Here is a 15,592-nt window from a genome sequence, read left to right as displayed (position 1 = left end):
CTGAAACCTTTTTACAAGGTTTCATGTCTGCATTAACCACAATGTTTGCAGTCAAAATGCAAACAAAAAACATACTGTGATAATATATGCATTGTCCTTGAAACTGATTGGTCCACACCAAGGGACAGCTTTTTTTTGATAGTGCATTGTCTTTGAGCTTAACGCCTTTTGGCGTCCTCTGATCGAGCACCAATTGGGTCGAGGCTCAAAAGAAAGCCGTCCCTTGGTGTGTACCAATCAGTTTCAAGGACAATGCATATATTATCATAGTATGTTTTTTGCTTGCATTTTGACTGCAAGTATTGTGGTTAATGCAGACATGAATCCTTGTAAAAAGGTTTCAGTTTTGTTGCCAAAAAAAGGGGAAAACCCCTATTATTATATTTTGGTACTGGCAAAAAGGTCTAATGATGTAAATGGGGGATATTTGTGTGGAGCAGCAGTATAATATATTGGATGTTTTGTTTTACATGCCATGTGGAAGCGTCATGCAGTAAGTGTGCAATGGTGGTGTGCACTATGGTCCGTTGTGGACAAGAGACCGTGGCTCTCTCAGTGTTCTCAACATAGCTGAATAGGTGCTCTCCGCTATAATAATGCAGGGGCAGTGAGACAATGTACTGTGTAGGGTAATTTGCACACTACACCACAGATATGCAAATGCCCCTGCCATCCAGAGTTCCAGGTCCAGTCTGACCGAGGTTGGTAGAACCTGCTAGCGTCCCAAGAGTTAGGGTTACAGGTGGTCCCTGTTATCTGGCAAGGATGGCATCTGGTCTGATGCATGTGGACGCTCTGCTGGTCAGTCAATTGATATACCAGGCAAACAAACAGGTGGCAGATGAACATCTAAGAATGGCAATGTCGCACTGCAGAGCAGGGCAAGTAATTAATGCAATTCAGGAGAAACCACCTCAATTACTCTCCCGCGAATCAATAGGCAATGCATATTTAAATAAATCACAAGAAAGGTACGAGGTTTGTAATGGAATGTTCGAACCACTAGCGTTGAAACACTTCACCTCCACTTGGTGTTATGATACATTGTTGTGATTCTGGGTCACAATGCCATTAGTCACATTTTTCCTTTTAACTACAGAGTTTGTTTATTGTCCGATTTTTTTTCTGTTTCGTTTGAACAGTTTTGGTAGCTTAATTATCCTCAATGTAGCATTAGCACATTATTATATATTTTTTGGCACGAGTTGAAAAACACAATTTTTGACACTTGCAATGTGATGCTTGTATCATTAACATTAAGAGTCAATGTTTAATCACTGAATGCATACGAACCGCTTCACCAATTCCCACACATAATGCACTCACAAAATCCAGAATTCGTAGTTTTTCCCCTAAATGCCTGCAGTTTGCCACTTGGGGGCACTCAACGCAAAATAGAGGCCAAGATGTCGAACATGGAAATGAGTCATATCCTGTGTACTGTTACTAAATAATAAACATTCAACGAGAATGTTGAATACGATGGATGAGGCGAAATCAAGTGTTTAAGACATGAACAATTCGAAGATGATTACCAATTATTTACCAAATTGAAGCTTATTGTTGTTTGTTATGAATTACAATTCACGTGAATGGGCTAGAGATGGACGTAACTGATTAGCATGCCCCTCATCCAATCGCGAACATAAAGAAGATGTTGGTATTTAACAATTTGTTTTGACAAAGTGATCATATAAAAATATTTTACAGAAATGAATTGGGAGTAGGGTAGGGGGGGGTAACTGCTGTATTGTCATCACCAGTGTGGTTGCTGAATGCATTTTAATTTAGCCATTGGGCAAAGGCATGGCAGAGGACACGCACCTATAGGTGGCAGCACCGTCACAGCGTCGGACTCTTGCGAGAAGTCGCTGAAGCCCGCAGTGTTCACGGCACGCACGCGGAAAGCGTACTTCTGCCCCGTCTCCAGCCCGTGCACCACAAACCTGCACAGCAGCAGACAGCCAGCCCCGCAGCCGCCACCACCACCCACAACGCCAATGAATCACGTTACGATCAATGTTGTACCCTTGCAATTTCTTGCTCGTGCCACAGAGTGTAATTTAGCTCGAGAATTGCCCCGATCGGGGTGAATCTGGCCTGCTATTTTAATGCTGAACGGGCGCCTATGAAGAGGTTGGAGTACATACACTTTACTCCGCACTGTAGGACCCTGCCGATCAACTTTGGTGAACCCATTTATATTGCTCGGTAGGACTGAGTTAACTAGCACTATTGTTTAGTCTGTTGTCCTTCCCCGCACCTCCGATGAGCACGGTTGGCTATGTACGGTGCGAAAGAAGTTCAACATACATGTACAACTGTCATGCTGGGAAATTGATACCGGCAAAGACTGCGTCTCCCGTGCTAACCATAACACTAGAGCAGCGAACTTGCAACAAGAGACGTGGAATAATCAATCTTGATTTGAAGCTTTCGTGACTGCAGGAATAAGCAATACTTAGTATTTTACCCCAACCTCAACCTGTCCTTTTAAGCAATGGTCTCTTGCTGCTGATGTTGAGAACCAGCCAAATGTCGACACACACTGTAAAGAATAGAGTTCCGTGTCAATTGTGACGACTTCTGAGGTCGTTCCCTTGAGCCCTTACAAGTGTTAGAAATGGCATTTAAAATTGTAGGTGTCAAAAGCACACCGCTTAAAAGGCCATGATATTGTTAAGCAGAGAACAGGCATTTTCCTCTAAACTGAAAAATAAATAGTGAACTAATACTTTTGCCTTAACCCCTAAACCTGAGTCCAAATGTATACCACTAATCTTCACACTAAAGTCCATGATACACCAGAGCAATCTTTGAGCAGCAATTTCTGTCAATAATCAATGGGGAAATAGTTGCTGCACCATTTTATATTGTAAATAATATAGTTGCACAAATCTGTTCACTCTACCCTGTGGGTTGCTGGTATGGAAGCTTACAATCAGATCAAAGAATTGACATGGCAACCCAAGGTTGTGTGCTAGCTAAACCGATCATTTTTCACTTTTCAAAGCATGTTTTCATTTTCCAGACCGAACTCCACACTATTAGACAATGCCATGCCAATTTGTCATAGTTGCTGAAAATGCATTTGCGATGCCCTTGCACACCATGACCTTTTCACGAACCACAATCCGACTACTCCCTTTATCCATAATAACCCTCATAATAACAATTGGCGTAAGTACTCATTAAAACGATGTCTTTCCGTACCAACTCAACGAGAGCCGTTGCACGGCCATCTCAGATTTTGATAACAATGTAATCACTTGGGGGTTATGTACCTGCTGAGTTCAGAAATGTTGGGTAATTTCTAGAAAAGAAAACTTTCAGCTGTGACCTGGCAAAAGTCACAGGAAAAGATCACCTTGACTATAAAAATCACCCTGGGCTGAACGTAGATGCTCCCGTCGTGTGTAGCGCCTCGTTCGTCTCACAATGAAGAGGAACCCCTTACTGTTGGAAAATTGGCAAGCTGAGGGCCTACGTGATGAGTTTTATCCCAACTTCAGCCCACCTGTCTACCCTGTGTGGAATGCGGGTCCTTAAATAAGGGATTTGTCAATACTGTTGCACAATGTGGCGACAGTAATTCATGATAGCATCAGCAAAAGACTGTTCCCTATGCATCTGTAATCTAAACAATAAGCACTCGGATTGGTTCCATAGCAGGACATCATCAACTTCCAAAGTGTGGCCACGAAACCCTGGCGCGAGAGACTGTGCCAGCTGCTGCTCAGGCCATTGGGCTCGCACCGTGTGTACTTGACAGGCTTGTTGTTGCAGGGCACCCAGCGGTCAGAGCCCACGAGGCTGGACTCGATGTAGTAGCCGATGAGGCCCTGCGAGTGCTTGGACGCTTCCCACGAGACGGCCACTGATGTCTTTGAGTTCCTGGATGCGAGGATCCGGCCCGGGGAGGAAGGCGGCGCTGTGGAACGGTCACCCCCACGGGCACGGCGGCATCGCCAGCGTTAGTTGCGTCCGCGAAAAAAGTACATTGATGAACATATTGATCAACTGAGTGGGCTTGATTGCTTGATTTTTCCTTTATTTTCTTTCTTTCTCTTCATTTTCAGGGAATGATGATTATAAGTGGACGAAAATCACCGAGTATTTTGATAACTATGATTAGCGGCCAAAGCATGGCTTTGCCGAAATGAAATTAACTAGTCTGTATGAAGATACAAAGACTTTGATGCACTTTGGTAAGTTGCTATGTAAAACAAAGTATACGTGCAGCTCTGCAATGCTGCCAATACTGTTGGCATAAATAAAATTTAAAATAACTGAATTCACTGATAAGTTGACCTGGTAATAGAGTAGGAGTGGACTAAATATTTGAGAGTTTTAATCGATTAGAGTATGAGAATGACTAAAGAAATCCACACTTGGACGTGATTAAAATTCCACAGGTTGTCTGCAACTCGACCAAGACTAAAATGAAAATAACACTGGTCAACACACTTTTTCTGGCATAAGGTATTCCAACGGTTTTAAGGTAATTTTGGGGTGCTGATTCCAAATCTGGCATCAGTTTTTGTCTATCACATCAGGTTTTTTGAGATATCAAATATTGCATTTTCAATAAAAACAGCTACTTTATGCTCATATACGAATAGCTAAACAGACATCCATACAAGAATAAGATAAAATACAACATACAATAATAATGAAACAAACATTTAATGAGCCGTAGCACAAAGTTGTGAGAGTGACTGCATATCAATGTGAGTGAATGCATATTATCATGTAAGAATTGAATTGTGAAGATAAGAAAAATATGTACAAAAAGGTCATTCACAATAGTGATGTTACATCTGCATAAACGACCTCTTCTTTGACGATCTCCGATGTACAGCTTGTGGAATGTCTCTCATCAAAGACCAGCAGTAATCTGCCATCATGTTTGAGTCCCCACGGCCTTGGTAACGTTCTTCCATAACTAATGTCTTGATGAAAGCGTTCACCTTGCTCTTCACTCACGTGACCCATGTTCTCTGGAAACTGGGCCAAGTGACTATGTAAGTAGTGAACCTTGATGCTCATTCTATATCCAAGTGCTTGGAAACTCAAGAGCAGCTCCTCCACAATCTCTCGATAGTTGTCCGCTTTCCTGTTCCCAAGGAAATTCCGCTCCACATCAGAGAATGCATTCCAAGCTCTAGCCTCTGCCGCAGTCATTGTTGTAACAAAGTGTGGATCCCTGATGAGTGTTCTTATATGAGGGCCATCAAATATTCCTGCCTTTTTCTTCTCGGCACTGAGACTTGAAAAGGTTGAACATATATAGCTGAAGCAGTCTCCAGTGTGATCAAGAGCTTTGACGAATTGCTTCATTAACCCAAGTTTTATGTGCAGTGGGGGAAATACAATTTTATTCCTAACAACCACAGGCTCATTCTTGATGTTCTTGTCACCAGGCGTCAAACTGATTCTTGGTGGCCAGTTCTTTTTAACCCAGTGTTCCAATGTAGCCCTACTGTCCCAGTAGCACAGGAAACAAGGGTATTTGGTGTGACCTCCTTGCTGACCCAGCAGAAAATGTACCATTTTCAAATCAACACAAATTAGCCATCCATGAACATGGTATTCCAATCTATCCAGAACAATCTTGATGTTGGCATACTCTTCATTCATTTTTACAGAGTGTCCTATTGGGATTGAACCATATATATTTCTGTTGTGAAATAACACACATTTCAAACTCCTTTTACTACTGTCAATAAAAGTCTCCATTCACTTGAATCATATGCGGGCAGTCCCATATTGAGAAAAAGCCCTTCAACATCATTACAATAAACAAGTTGACCATCTGAATGGAAGTACTTTCGCAGTGCTGCTTCTCTGTTACGATAAAATGAGACACTAGTGCCAGGTCTGAGTAGTCCTTTCTCTTGCAGCCTGGAAGCCAACAATTCAGCACACTGCTTTGGCAAATACAAATCTCTTACAAGATCATTCAATTCAGGCTGACTAAACAGAGACATTTTATCACAATCTGCATCAGATGGCGTATATTCGATCTGAGCATCATCATCATCTGTAGAAGCAGGTAAACTGAGGGATTCAACATCAATCTCTGGTAGCTCAGTAAATACAGGCACAGGTATTTCCTCACAGTGCTCAACTGGTCGTCTGGCAGATGGGATATCTGGGTATTGTAAGTGTTGTTTGTTTTTCTTATTGAAACCTTTTACATTGACAAGGCAGAAGTAGCAGTTATCCATATGGTTTGTAGGTTCTCTCCAAACCATTGGCACACCAAACTTCAGCTTAGCATTCTTTCCTTTAGACCATGATCGCAAAGATTCAACACAGGTTTTATACACTTTGTGAGGAGCCCAATTTTTGTCCTGGTCTCCAAGTCGTACTTTAAAGTAGGCAAGATAAACCTTCTTGACAAAGGTATTGATGTTGCGCCTTTGATCCTGCAAAGTGAAGCTGCCACAAATGTAGCAGAAGATATCTGGGTCATTACTGCATTGCCTTCTTTCGGATGTTGTAGCCATTGTTAGATCACGCCCTACAGAATAAAAATATTAAATAAATGTGGATATCTACATAAAATTATATTATAAACACACTATCCTAAAAATACAGCACCATATTTTAACACTAAAGCAGTCACTGACTCGCAACAACTTGCAATCATAAATGACAGAGTTAATTTCGGGTAAAATCAATGAAAATGGGGTATGCCGATAGCATAAAAATGAGATGTGATAGAGCAAATCTGAGATCAGATTTGGAATCAGCACCCTGAAATTAGTCTAAAACAGCTGCAAAAGTCCAGGCCAGAAAAAAAAAATGTGTTGACCAGTGTAATTTTGACTAAACGAGCACTGCCTCATGGTCAGTATTCTCTGCCACTTATAATGCACGTGGCTTACATATAGGGGCACTTTAAATACCGCTGTTCCTTAACTGCCCCATCTATATAAGTGTAACCCGATGTAGACGAGTAATAGAGTAATTTTGCAGATAGACGCAAGCCTACATTGCAGAATGCAACACAGGCAGCAATACATGCAGAGTATGGTGACAATACAGTTGTCAAATATTGTAAAAAAAAAAAAGATTACGCGTATAATTAGCAACGTGCATTAATACGGCGATTCACTTGTCAAACAAATTGTCCAAATGATTATGATTATTATAAATTAATATTGTTTGCTATATAGTAGCACATTTTCAAATTAATTGGTCTGAAAATGAGTTATAGATTAATATTATTTGATAAAAATGATCAGTCAGTGTAGTTTAGGAGTATGAATCTGTGAATGAGATAACCAGTGAAATGGACAAAACAATCGAATTCATATGGGATTCATCATTAGCAAAAACGTGTTATGCTCAGGAGGGTTAAGAGCAATGCTATTTAACTCCTGCCAGGATATTGGGTCTCACTGTGTGATATAGACTTGCAGCTTCTCAGGTCAATGTCTATGTGTGCATCTGACCTCGTGCCGCTGGTGGATAATAATAATAATAGTATGATATGAATCCGCAATGCCAGTGCAGACCATATTCATTCTCAATTGATCCACTAAGTCCAGCTGCTCACGTGCGGTCAAATTATGTGCCTTTTACGACCGTAGCGAATGCTATTTCCATTTGACATTCTTTAATCTGCAGCACGGAGGCAAAGGAAATTGCCTTCTGTCAATGCAATAAAAAAACATAAATAAATCTAGATTGTTGGACTATTTATAGGATTAATCAAAATGCTTTTATAAAGGCCAATTATGGACAATTTGGCAGAGGAAATCGCAGATGTGTTGTTTGGATGTCAAAAATGTGTCAGAAATGGCGATTATTATGATTATACTAGTTTAACCAGGAAAGCCTCGTCAATACCTTTTCAGGAGGGTCCTGCCAAGTTTTCCCGCAGTCGGGGGCGATGTTGCTGTTTTTAATCCCAAATGAGTAATTTGCAGGTAATTTTCCAACACTGGGATGTTTGGCAAATATTAGCAGCATTATTTGATTATTTATATGGGAGGAAACCATGCAGAAAAGGTTGAGAACATACAAACTATACACAGTGTGCTGAGTTGGGTACAATTGGCTATGAGGCAAAAGTTACCACTGCGCTACCCTGATATTAACATTTGCAGGTCAGAGTTACATTGAATTGGCACATTTTTATTCTTTTGGTGAAAGTTTTTTTCACTGGCATAAATTGTAATATTATCAATGACATTCTGTATACTTAGAGAAACATATGTGTCATTAAAACCCCGTTTCCAAAAATGTTACTCTAACGCTTTCTATTCCAACCAAGATCAGACAGATACATACCAGTGAATTAAGTGAATTCATGATTGTAAGTGTGATGACACTGAAGTTTTGATTGAATGCAGTTAAACACATGCAGACTGGAACTTTTATGTAATGTTTTCATTATTAACCCCTTCTATAAACTGCTATTTCATAATCATCTCATTAAATCAGTTGGTGAAACTAATATTTTCATATATAAAATACAATATTGAATTTGAGACGAATCTTGTCCAGGAGCATTCGCTTAAGCGAGCAAACTCTGGATCGATTCCCATATTTGGGTCGCAGCAGATCAGGCTTGTTAAACCAATGATACTGGGTAGCCGGATGCTAATGGCGAGCGCACTTAATTTAAACAATGGGGATCTCTTCAGTGAAAAACACAATGTAAAAATAGAAACGCATAACATCATTAGTTGAGTGCGACCCTTTCTCTTGTTAGTTTGTCATTTGGAACACCTGTTGTGGAGCACACATCTGGCCAAGTGGACACAACCGACGGTGTCCGGACCGGCGCTGCTTTGGCCAGTGCGCACGGACGGGGACGGGGCAGAGGGACAGAGTGGGGGGGCCTCCTCACCGACGGTCGTGCCTCCATTGATGGGCCCTGTGGGCCGCGACGGCTCGCTCACTCCGCCCGCGTTGGACGCCAGCACGCGGAAGCTGTAGGATTTGCCGTCGGCGAGGTCGAAGACGGCGAAACGCGGGGAGCGCGCGGGCACCTCCGCGTTGAGGCGCTGCCAGCTGTCGGTGCCTCCCACCAACTGCCATGGGCGGGGGGGGGCCGAGAGAGAGTGGCGGTGATGACAGGCGCGCGGGCGGCTCTGCTCGCAGAGCCGGAGCATGTCAAAATTATTAAGTGGAAAGGCCCCGTTGTTCGTTCACTTCGCAATTGTTATTCATAAACTAAACGCCAGATAATGGGAATGTGACACGCAACCGCGCGTTGTGATAATTTAAGACAATACCAGTGTGTCTGCGTGTAAAACAATGCTAAATGTGACTTGGGTAGCATTATCCAAAATAATTCCCGGAAAACTCTGGAGCACGTAGCATTTCATTAATCCTTATCTCGGTTTCAAATGTGTCTGCATCTGGTATCCAATATTGAACTTAGGATTTCTTGGTTTCTCAAAACTCAATGTAAGTTTACCACCGGCTCTTCCAAAAACCTCAAATGGTTTGGCATCTTCGCCATTTTTATAAAAATAGAGTAATCAATAAATAACATAATTCCGAAAAAAAATGGTGGTGTAGTTCACATGTATGCTGTAAATGCACAAGCAAGGGAACGGGCACTTATGCCAGGCAGCAAGGGAAAAATCTTAGAATGAATTAGGACTTGTCAGTGATGAGTTCTGCATGACTCCTCTTAGGCACAAGGACACTGTGCATAGCACGGTGTATTTAGTGCCTGCCGTGACCACTTCTAGGTGACTTGTGTTTGCAATTTTTTTGCAACCCATGGTTAATAGGATTTTTGTGGATCAATGAGGGGTCATTTCTCATATGGTTTATGGATAAAAGGTTCACAAATAAGAGGGGTATCAATACAGGTGATATTAAACACAAAACCTGAACTGATGTATTATTCAGTGTCACTTGGGTAAAACAAATTCGTAATTTTAATTTATTCATTTGATTTTGGCTTTATATGATGCAGTGAGTTTTGTAAATTAGGTAATCAATTTATTAACGTGGACTTGTTCTCTAACTTCACCATCATGATGAGGTACTAAACACAAAAAGCAGCTCTAAAGAAATTAGTTTTCAATCTAGATTTAAAAGTGCATAGTTCCAGTGGGTAATGTCTGAAGGAAGAGCATTCCAGAAGGCCGCAGAAGTGCATCTCAAAGCACGCGATGCAGTGACCGTCTTTGTTCGATGGTTAGCCAAAATCTGCTGCGAGGATGACTGGAGTCTGCGTGATGGTTTGAAATGTCCTGCTACTATATGAGAAGGGTCGTCACCCGTTCTGGTTTCTGCCGGATTGTGATAGCCTTCATGTAAGTCGGTAAATCTCTCCAGACCATTAAACATTTACAGTCATTTAAAGCTTTCGTGACTGCAGGGATTCATCTTCTTTGTTCTTTCGGTAAAGTCACGTAGAAGGGAAATAATATTTATTTTATTTTATTATTTCTCTTCTACCTGACTTTACCGAAAGAACCAAGAATATTTAAAGTCATGTTTTTTTAGTCAGTTACATGTAGTTCTCCCACCTTCCCATGATACGTCACAGTTGTTTGTACCTTGGAGATGAAAAGTCTCCACGTACGTTTTACATTTATTCCACAATATCAACAATGCATTGAAACTGTGAAGTATCAATTAATGCTTTACATGACTAATTAGATCACATTTGCTGATGATGCATTTTAGACACGTGGACTGTAATGTGTCGGTAAAGGTAGTAGCAACAGCAGCACTACCCTCTCGACGAAATATTTCAGGCCCTCTGATCCTTGGCTGGGTGGCTTCCACGCAATGACGGCATAGTTCCTGCTGGCTTCCACCACAACCACATCCATGGGTGGTGCTGGAACAGCCGCGCCTGTTAACGGGAGGTCCACTCGTTAGTCCCGTTTCTATGTGAGGCACACGTCCACAGATCTCACTCGCAGTAAGATGAGACGGACAAGGTTAAATAAAAATGCTGAGCTGTGTTCGCCAATGTCACGTCGATACGTGAGGCACGAATAATGATGAATTTCTTAAAGCCACAGTTGCATATGTTTAAACTTACTGTAATATACAGCAGTAGAAATATGAATTCAAAGCAGGCAGCACAACTAATGTACTATCTGGTCTGCCGACCGCATGACATATTTAAAAATATATTTTAAATATTTTAAAAGGAATGTAAAAAAAAGGCTGATTATAAGTATTTGCTCTGATATTTGCAGATTATGCACTGCAGCTTATTTATTTACTTCTGTATATGTTTTTTTGTTGAAAAGTTTCTGTATTGCACACACGCTATACTTTATGATTCAGCAAAAACCAATTACCTTTTGGCTCGCCCTGCTGTACCGTTATTTCTCCAGCTGTTGGAGCGGCCGGCTCACCTGGGGAAAATCAAACGCGCATTAAAACGGAATAAATGGCAAAACTCATGACTGCTGCTGCAGCAAATATACATTTACACCAAATTTGATATATCTAAAAATATATTAAACTGGTACAAAACAACTAATGCATACATTTATAAATACCCACCGAACTTCGCTCTGAAATAAGATACAATAAATGTTGAGAAGTCTACTTATAATCTTTTGAAACTGAGATTCGGTTAATTAGACATTTTGTAAAATGCACTGCGTATGACGACACAAGGGTACATTATCCCATAATTGTACTTGTACAGCCATTTTCGTCACTCCACTGCTAGATGAGAGCATCTGCACTGAGAGCTGGTCGTGGGGGTTATTGGACCATACTTCACTACACTGGTTAGCGTGGGTTGGTAAAGATAGGAAACACAAACGTGGGAGCATAACAGAACAACACAACACTGCGTTGTGGTGACCACAACGTAACACTGCTAGCTCTGGCAGCTTGCTGTGCATGGTGGCCACTCATACAAACACAACCCAGGTTCAAACCTGCTTAGCTTCCAAGATCTGATGTCCTTGGCTTCCAAGATCAGACCCATTCCAGTTAAATTGGTCGCATGCATCCCATATTTAATTACATACAGTAATACTAACAATAAGGGTTATACAGCAGTGCCCCATTAAATCCCACACACACTACATGGGAATACTACTAAATGTTGCACACATATTGTTTAAAAAATCCAACGCCCGACTGCGCTCTCCCGACCACCTTGCAGAACAAACAACACTTTAGTATTCTCAGGCAGTTTCTCATAGTCGTTGGCTGAAACATGCTTAGCTTCCGAGATCTGACAAAATATGGTGCATTCTAGGCGATTTGGTCGTAAGAACATTCTCTCCCGGCAATATAGAGACCATTCAAGGCAGATGTTAATTGTATCAGCAGAGGACTTCAGTTTAGATGCACTCATGTGCATGGAATTACAGATTGTTATATTGACACGCTCTGTGATTCTACTCAATTTTTCATGGTTAAAATAGTTGTTCCACCATATAACACATAAATCTAGACAATTTTTATTCTCTCTAAAACGTTGCTTTACTCCTAAGCTTCTTCCTGCTTAATAATGACAACACACAATCTCGTCATTTTCAATCCAACAATGTATGAAGGCCTCCCCACGCCAAATTGGTCATGTAGGTTTGTGGCACTCCGCTCTACCATGCTGACTAGTGCAGGTTTGGCAAAAGGGGAGACGAAAAGACCAGTTCTAATATCGCTTGCCACTGATGTATGCTGTGAATAACTCAAGGGAACTGAACTTTGATCGCTGGATTCAGGGTGCAGCGTGCTGACCACCGAGCTACTTCTCCACCCCCTAACTTGCTTTGGTACGAAAAAAAATACAATAACTTCATCACGAGGACATCAAAACGCCCACATGAAACTGTAGAAGTGACCAGTGGCAGCACTCGTACAAACAATGTAGTCCAGGCTCAATTTACAGCCTCTTGGAAGAATTGAAAACAGAATAAAAAAATACTGCTTTTAAGCTAAGGTCCCCCGAGTGGGTTAACTCTGCATAAATTGGTGTTGTGTGTTGCCAACACAAATGTAGCAATCATTGTACTAACCTTGCAAGCGGTGGCCTTTGAAAGACAAATGCAATCATGACTTTAACTGAAATGCCAGTGAGACGTAACAGACCTCTGCATTTGTAGGACAAGCCAAGTTTACTTTTCATAAAAGGGTTAAGTAAAACCTAAGTAAAACTTTAAAAATATCTTCATACTTTTTTCCAAATCTTGCAACTATGAAATAACCTTTCAACTCCACGCAAACACTATGGAAACTAAAACTTGCATTTTGAAAGGCTATAATAAAAAAATATGTTAGGAGAGAAAATGTTTGTTGTTGTTTACAAATAATGTATTATTAATATATGCAGAACATTACGTTCGTGATTTTATACTCAAATGAGCATTATGGTGGTGCTCACATCTCATTTGCAGCCGTGAGGCAGCGGTGGAAATTACACGTTCCTATGGCAGGGGTGATTTGTTTTTGGAGGAAAATTGCTATTCAATTCCCAAAAAGGTGCAACTCTTTGGGATGATGGATAAGGTAAGTCTCCAATCAGGGTTTTAACTGGAAACCTTACAACTGAGAGGCCCTCACTCTACCGCTGAGTATGAATTCCATACGGTGTGAAAGAAGTTCAACATACATATATAACTTACATATACATTTTTCATTAGCTGTAAAGAAAGCACGAGTGGAAATTACCTCCTCATAGTCTGTCACAGCAATGAAACATGATATCTGTGAGCATTTGGACTTTTTGTGACAACAGTATGGAAATGTTTAATCCGAGGTAAAGAATTAGAAATTTAATATAGCCCACACCTTTATCACAGATAATTAAATTACACCACTAAATAAAAAAGTTGCGAGAATTAATGCAAGAACAGAATAACTTCTGTGAGGTATTACAGTGCTCATTTAAAACATTTAGAATATTAAATTTGCTACATCTAAAACTGTGCAATGGAATTCAAATGACTCATACACTCAATTACCTTGAAGAAGATACCAAGCAATTTGCCTACACTAAAGACATGATTTTCTTAACGCTATTGTCGGGTTAGGAAAAAAGTAAATTTTTTTGAACGGGTTATTTATTTATTTTTAATGGAGCTCTTAGCTCACCCAATAAAACTGGGAACTGCTGGTTAAATGTTTATGGGCTATTAAAAAAACTCCTACATTTATGTGATAATTATAGAAAGATTCCAGTGCGCATAATTACCAATGATTTGATCTGCTCATCAGTCAATAACATGTTAATAACAAACCTAATTAAGTGCTAAATATGAAAATACAATCTAATTTCACAAGCTCGTGGAATTATTTTGCTGTATTTCTTCTCCCGTATTATTGTGGATTTGTTATAATTTTCAAAAAGAAAAGAAACATAATAAGCATTGCTTTCAATTTGTACGAAAAGTGTCATGGTCCATTATCCAACATATAGTGCAATATTTCCAAACATTTCAATTAATCATCAGTATTTTAATTCAGAGTTGCACAACTTTGTATAGCAAATCACAATATATTATGGGAAACCAGGATGTATGTTATACGTAGCAATGGGCTGTATCTAAGTGGGATATTGTTACTGGTAAGAAATACAAGCTTAAACTAAAACTGAACTATATTCTTGGTTCTTTCGGTAAAGTCACGTAGAAGGGAAATAATAAAATAATAAAAATATAAAACAATTAAATTCTCACAACGTTTCGACTGCAACACAAGCAATCATAATCAGGTGTGAAATCCACAGCAAGAAAATTTGAAAAAAGTGGTGTTTTTTTCTTAACATCAGCACCACGGACAGCGATTTGGCAGTTGGTCCATCTATGTTCAGAAGCGACCTGGCCAAAAATGATGGCTCAACGAGGTGGCTTATCATGTGGAAATTTCGAGCAGCCAAATACTCTAAACGCATGTCTCTCAACGGGGAGAGGAAAACTGGAGCACCCAGAGAAAAAATCTACACGACCACGGTGAGAACACGCAACTCTCCAAATATACAGCAGCAGGCATCATGGTCGGGATCGAACCCACGACCTCCTGCATACCAGACGAGGGAGAAAACATCTCGCCACTATCAGTGGGAACAGCTTAGGACCGTGAAGAAACATTTGGGTTTCGTTGTGGGACGTGGTTTTGCTTTAAAACGCTTTTCAACAAGGTCCTGTGAAACAAGGACAACAGTGGTCAGACTTAACGTTAAGCAATGATAATCGGTGAGCAGCATAGGTCAAGCCACACAAGTGTATTCTCCTCTCTGGTAAAAAACTTGACCAGATGGTGATCCGTCCTGTTTTAGCTGTGACTGATCGACTCAAGGAGCGCATTCTGGTATGTTTTAAATAAAACAAAGCCTCAGACATCTTTCGATTATTAAATCAAGCTCACCTCTTGTGTTTGGATTCACACAATATGGATGAAAATTGAGAATTAACACGTGCATTTACTTAAAGAACATACGATAATGTGAGAACAATCCCTACACGGATTAAATTGATGCAGATTCATAACCCGGACACATTGTGATACATTTCAATGAAGCAAATAGATCAATTGCACAATGTGGTCGTAACTTGTACTTTTTTTAAAGATGCGCTGACAAATTCTAGACGAAGAAGAAAAGCAACGCGATTGAACGTGTATTATTCCAATT

General features: G+C 40.4%; 1 protein-coding gene across 1 annotated transcript in view; it reads right to left on the bottom strand.

Annotated features, from left to right (window-relative positions):
- LOC144931682 (myomesin-2-like) overlaps nucleotides 1–15,592 on the bottom strand; it is a 98,802-nt gene that overhangs the window by 48,241 nt on the left and 34,969 nt on the right. The window contains exons 12-16 of the mRNA XM_078855829.1: nucleotides 11,298–11,354; nucleotides 10,719–10,840; nucleotides 8,867–9,050; nucleotides 3,757–3,931; nucleotides 1,825–1,946 (exon numbers count right to left, since the gene is read on the bottom strand). Coding sequence (XP_078711955.1) covers nucleotides 1,825–1,946; nucleotides 3,757–3,931; nucleotides 8,867–9,050; nucleotides 10,719–10,840; nucleotides 11,298–11,354 — 660 coding nt within the window. The remainder of the gene's footprint in view (nucleotides 1–1,824; nucleotides 1,947–3,756; nucleotides 3,932–8,866; nucleotides 9,051–10,718; nucleotides 10,841–11,297; nucleotides 11,355–15,592) is intronic.

This window comes from Lampetra fluviatilis, chromosome 4 (assembly GCF_964198595.1).
Source record: "Lampetra fluviatilis chromosome 4, kcLamFluv1.1, whole genome shotgun sequence".
Taxonomy (NCBI): domain Eukaryota; kingdom Metazoa; phylum Chordata; class Hyperoartia; order Petromyzontiformes; family Petromyzontidae; genus Lampetra; species Lampetra fluviatilis.
The sequence above is the reverse complement of the archived record's forward strand: the minus strand, read 5'-3'. Positions and strand labels throughout refer to the sequence as shown.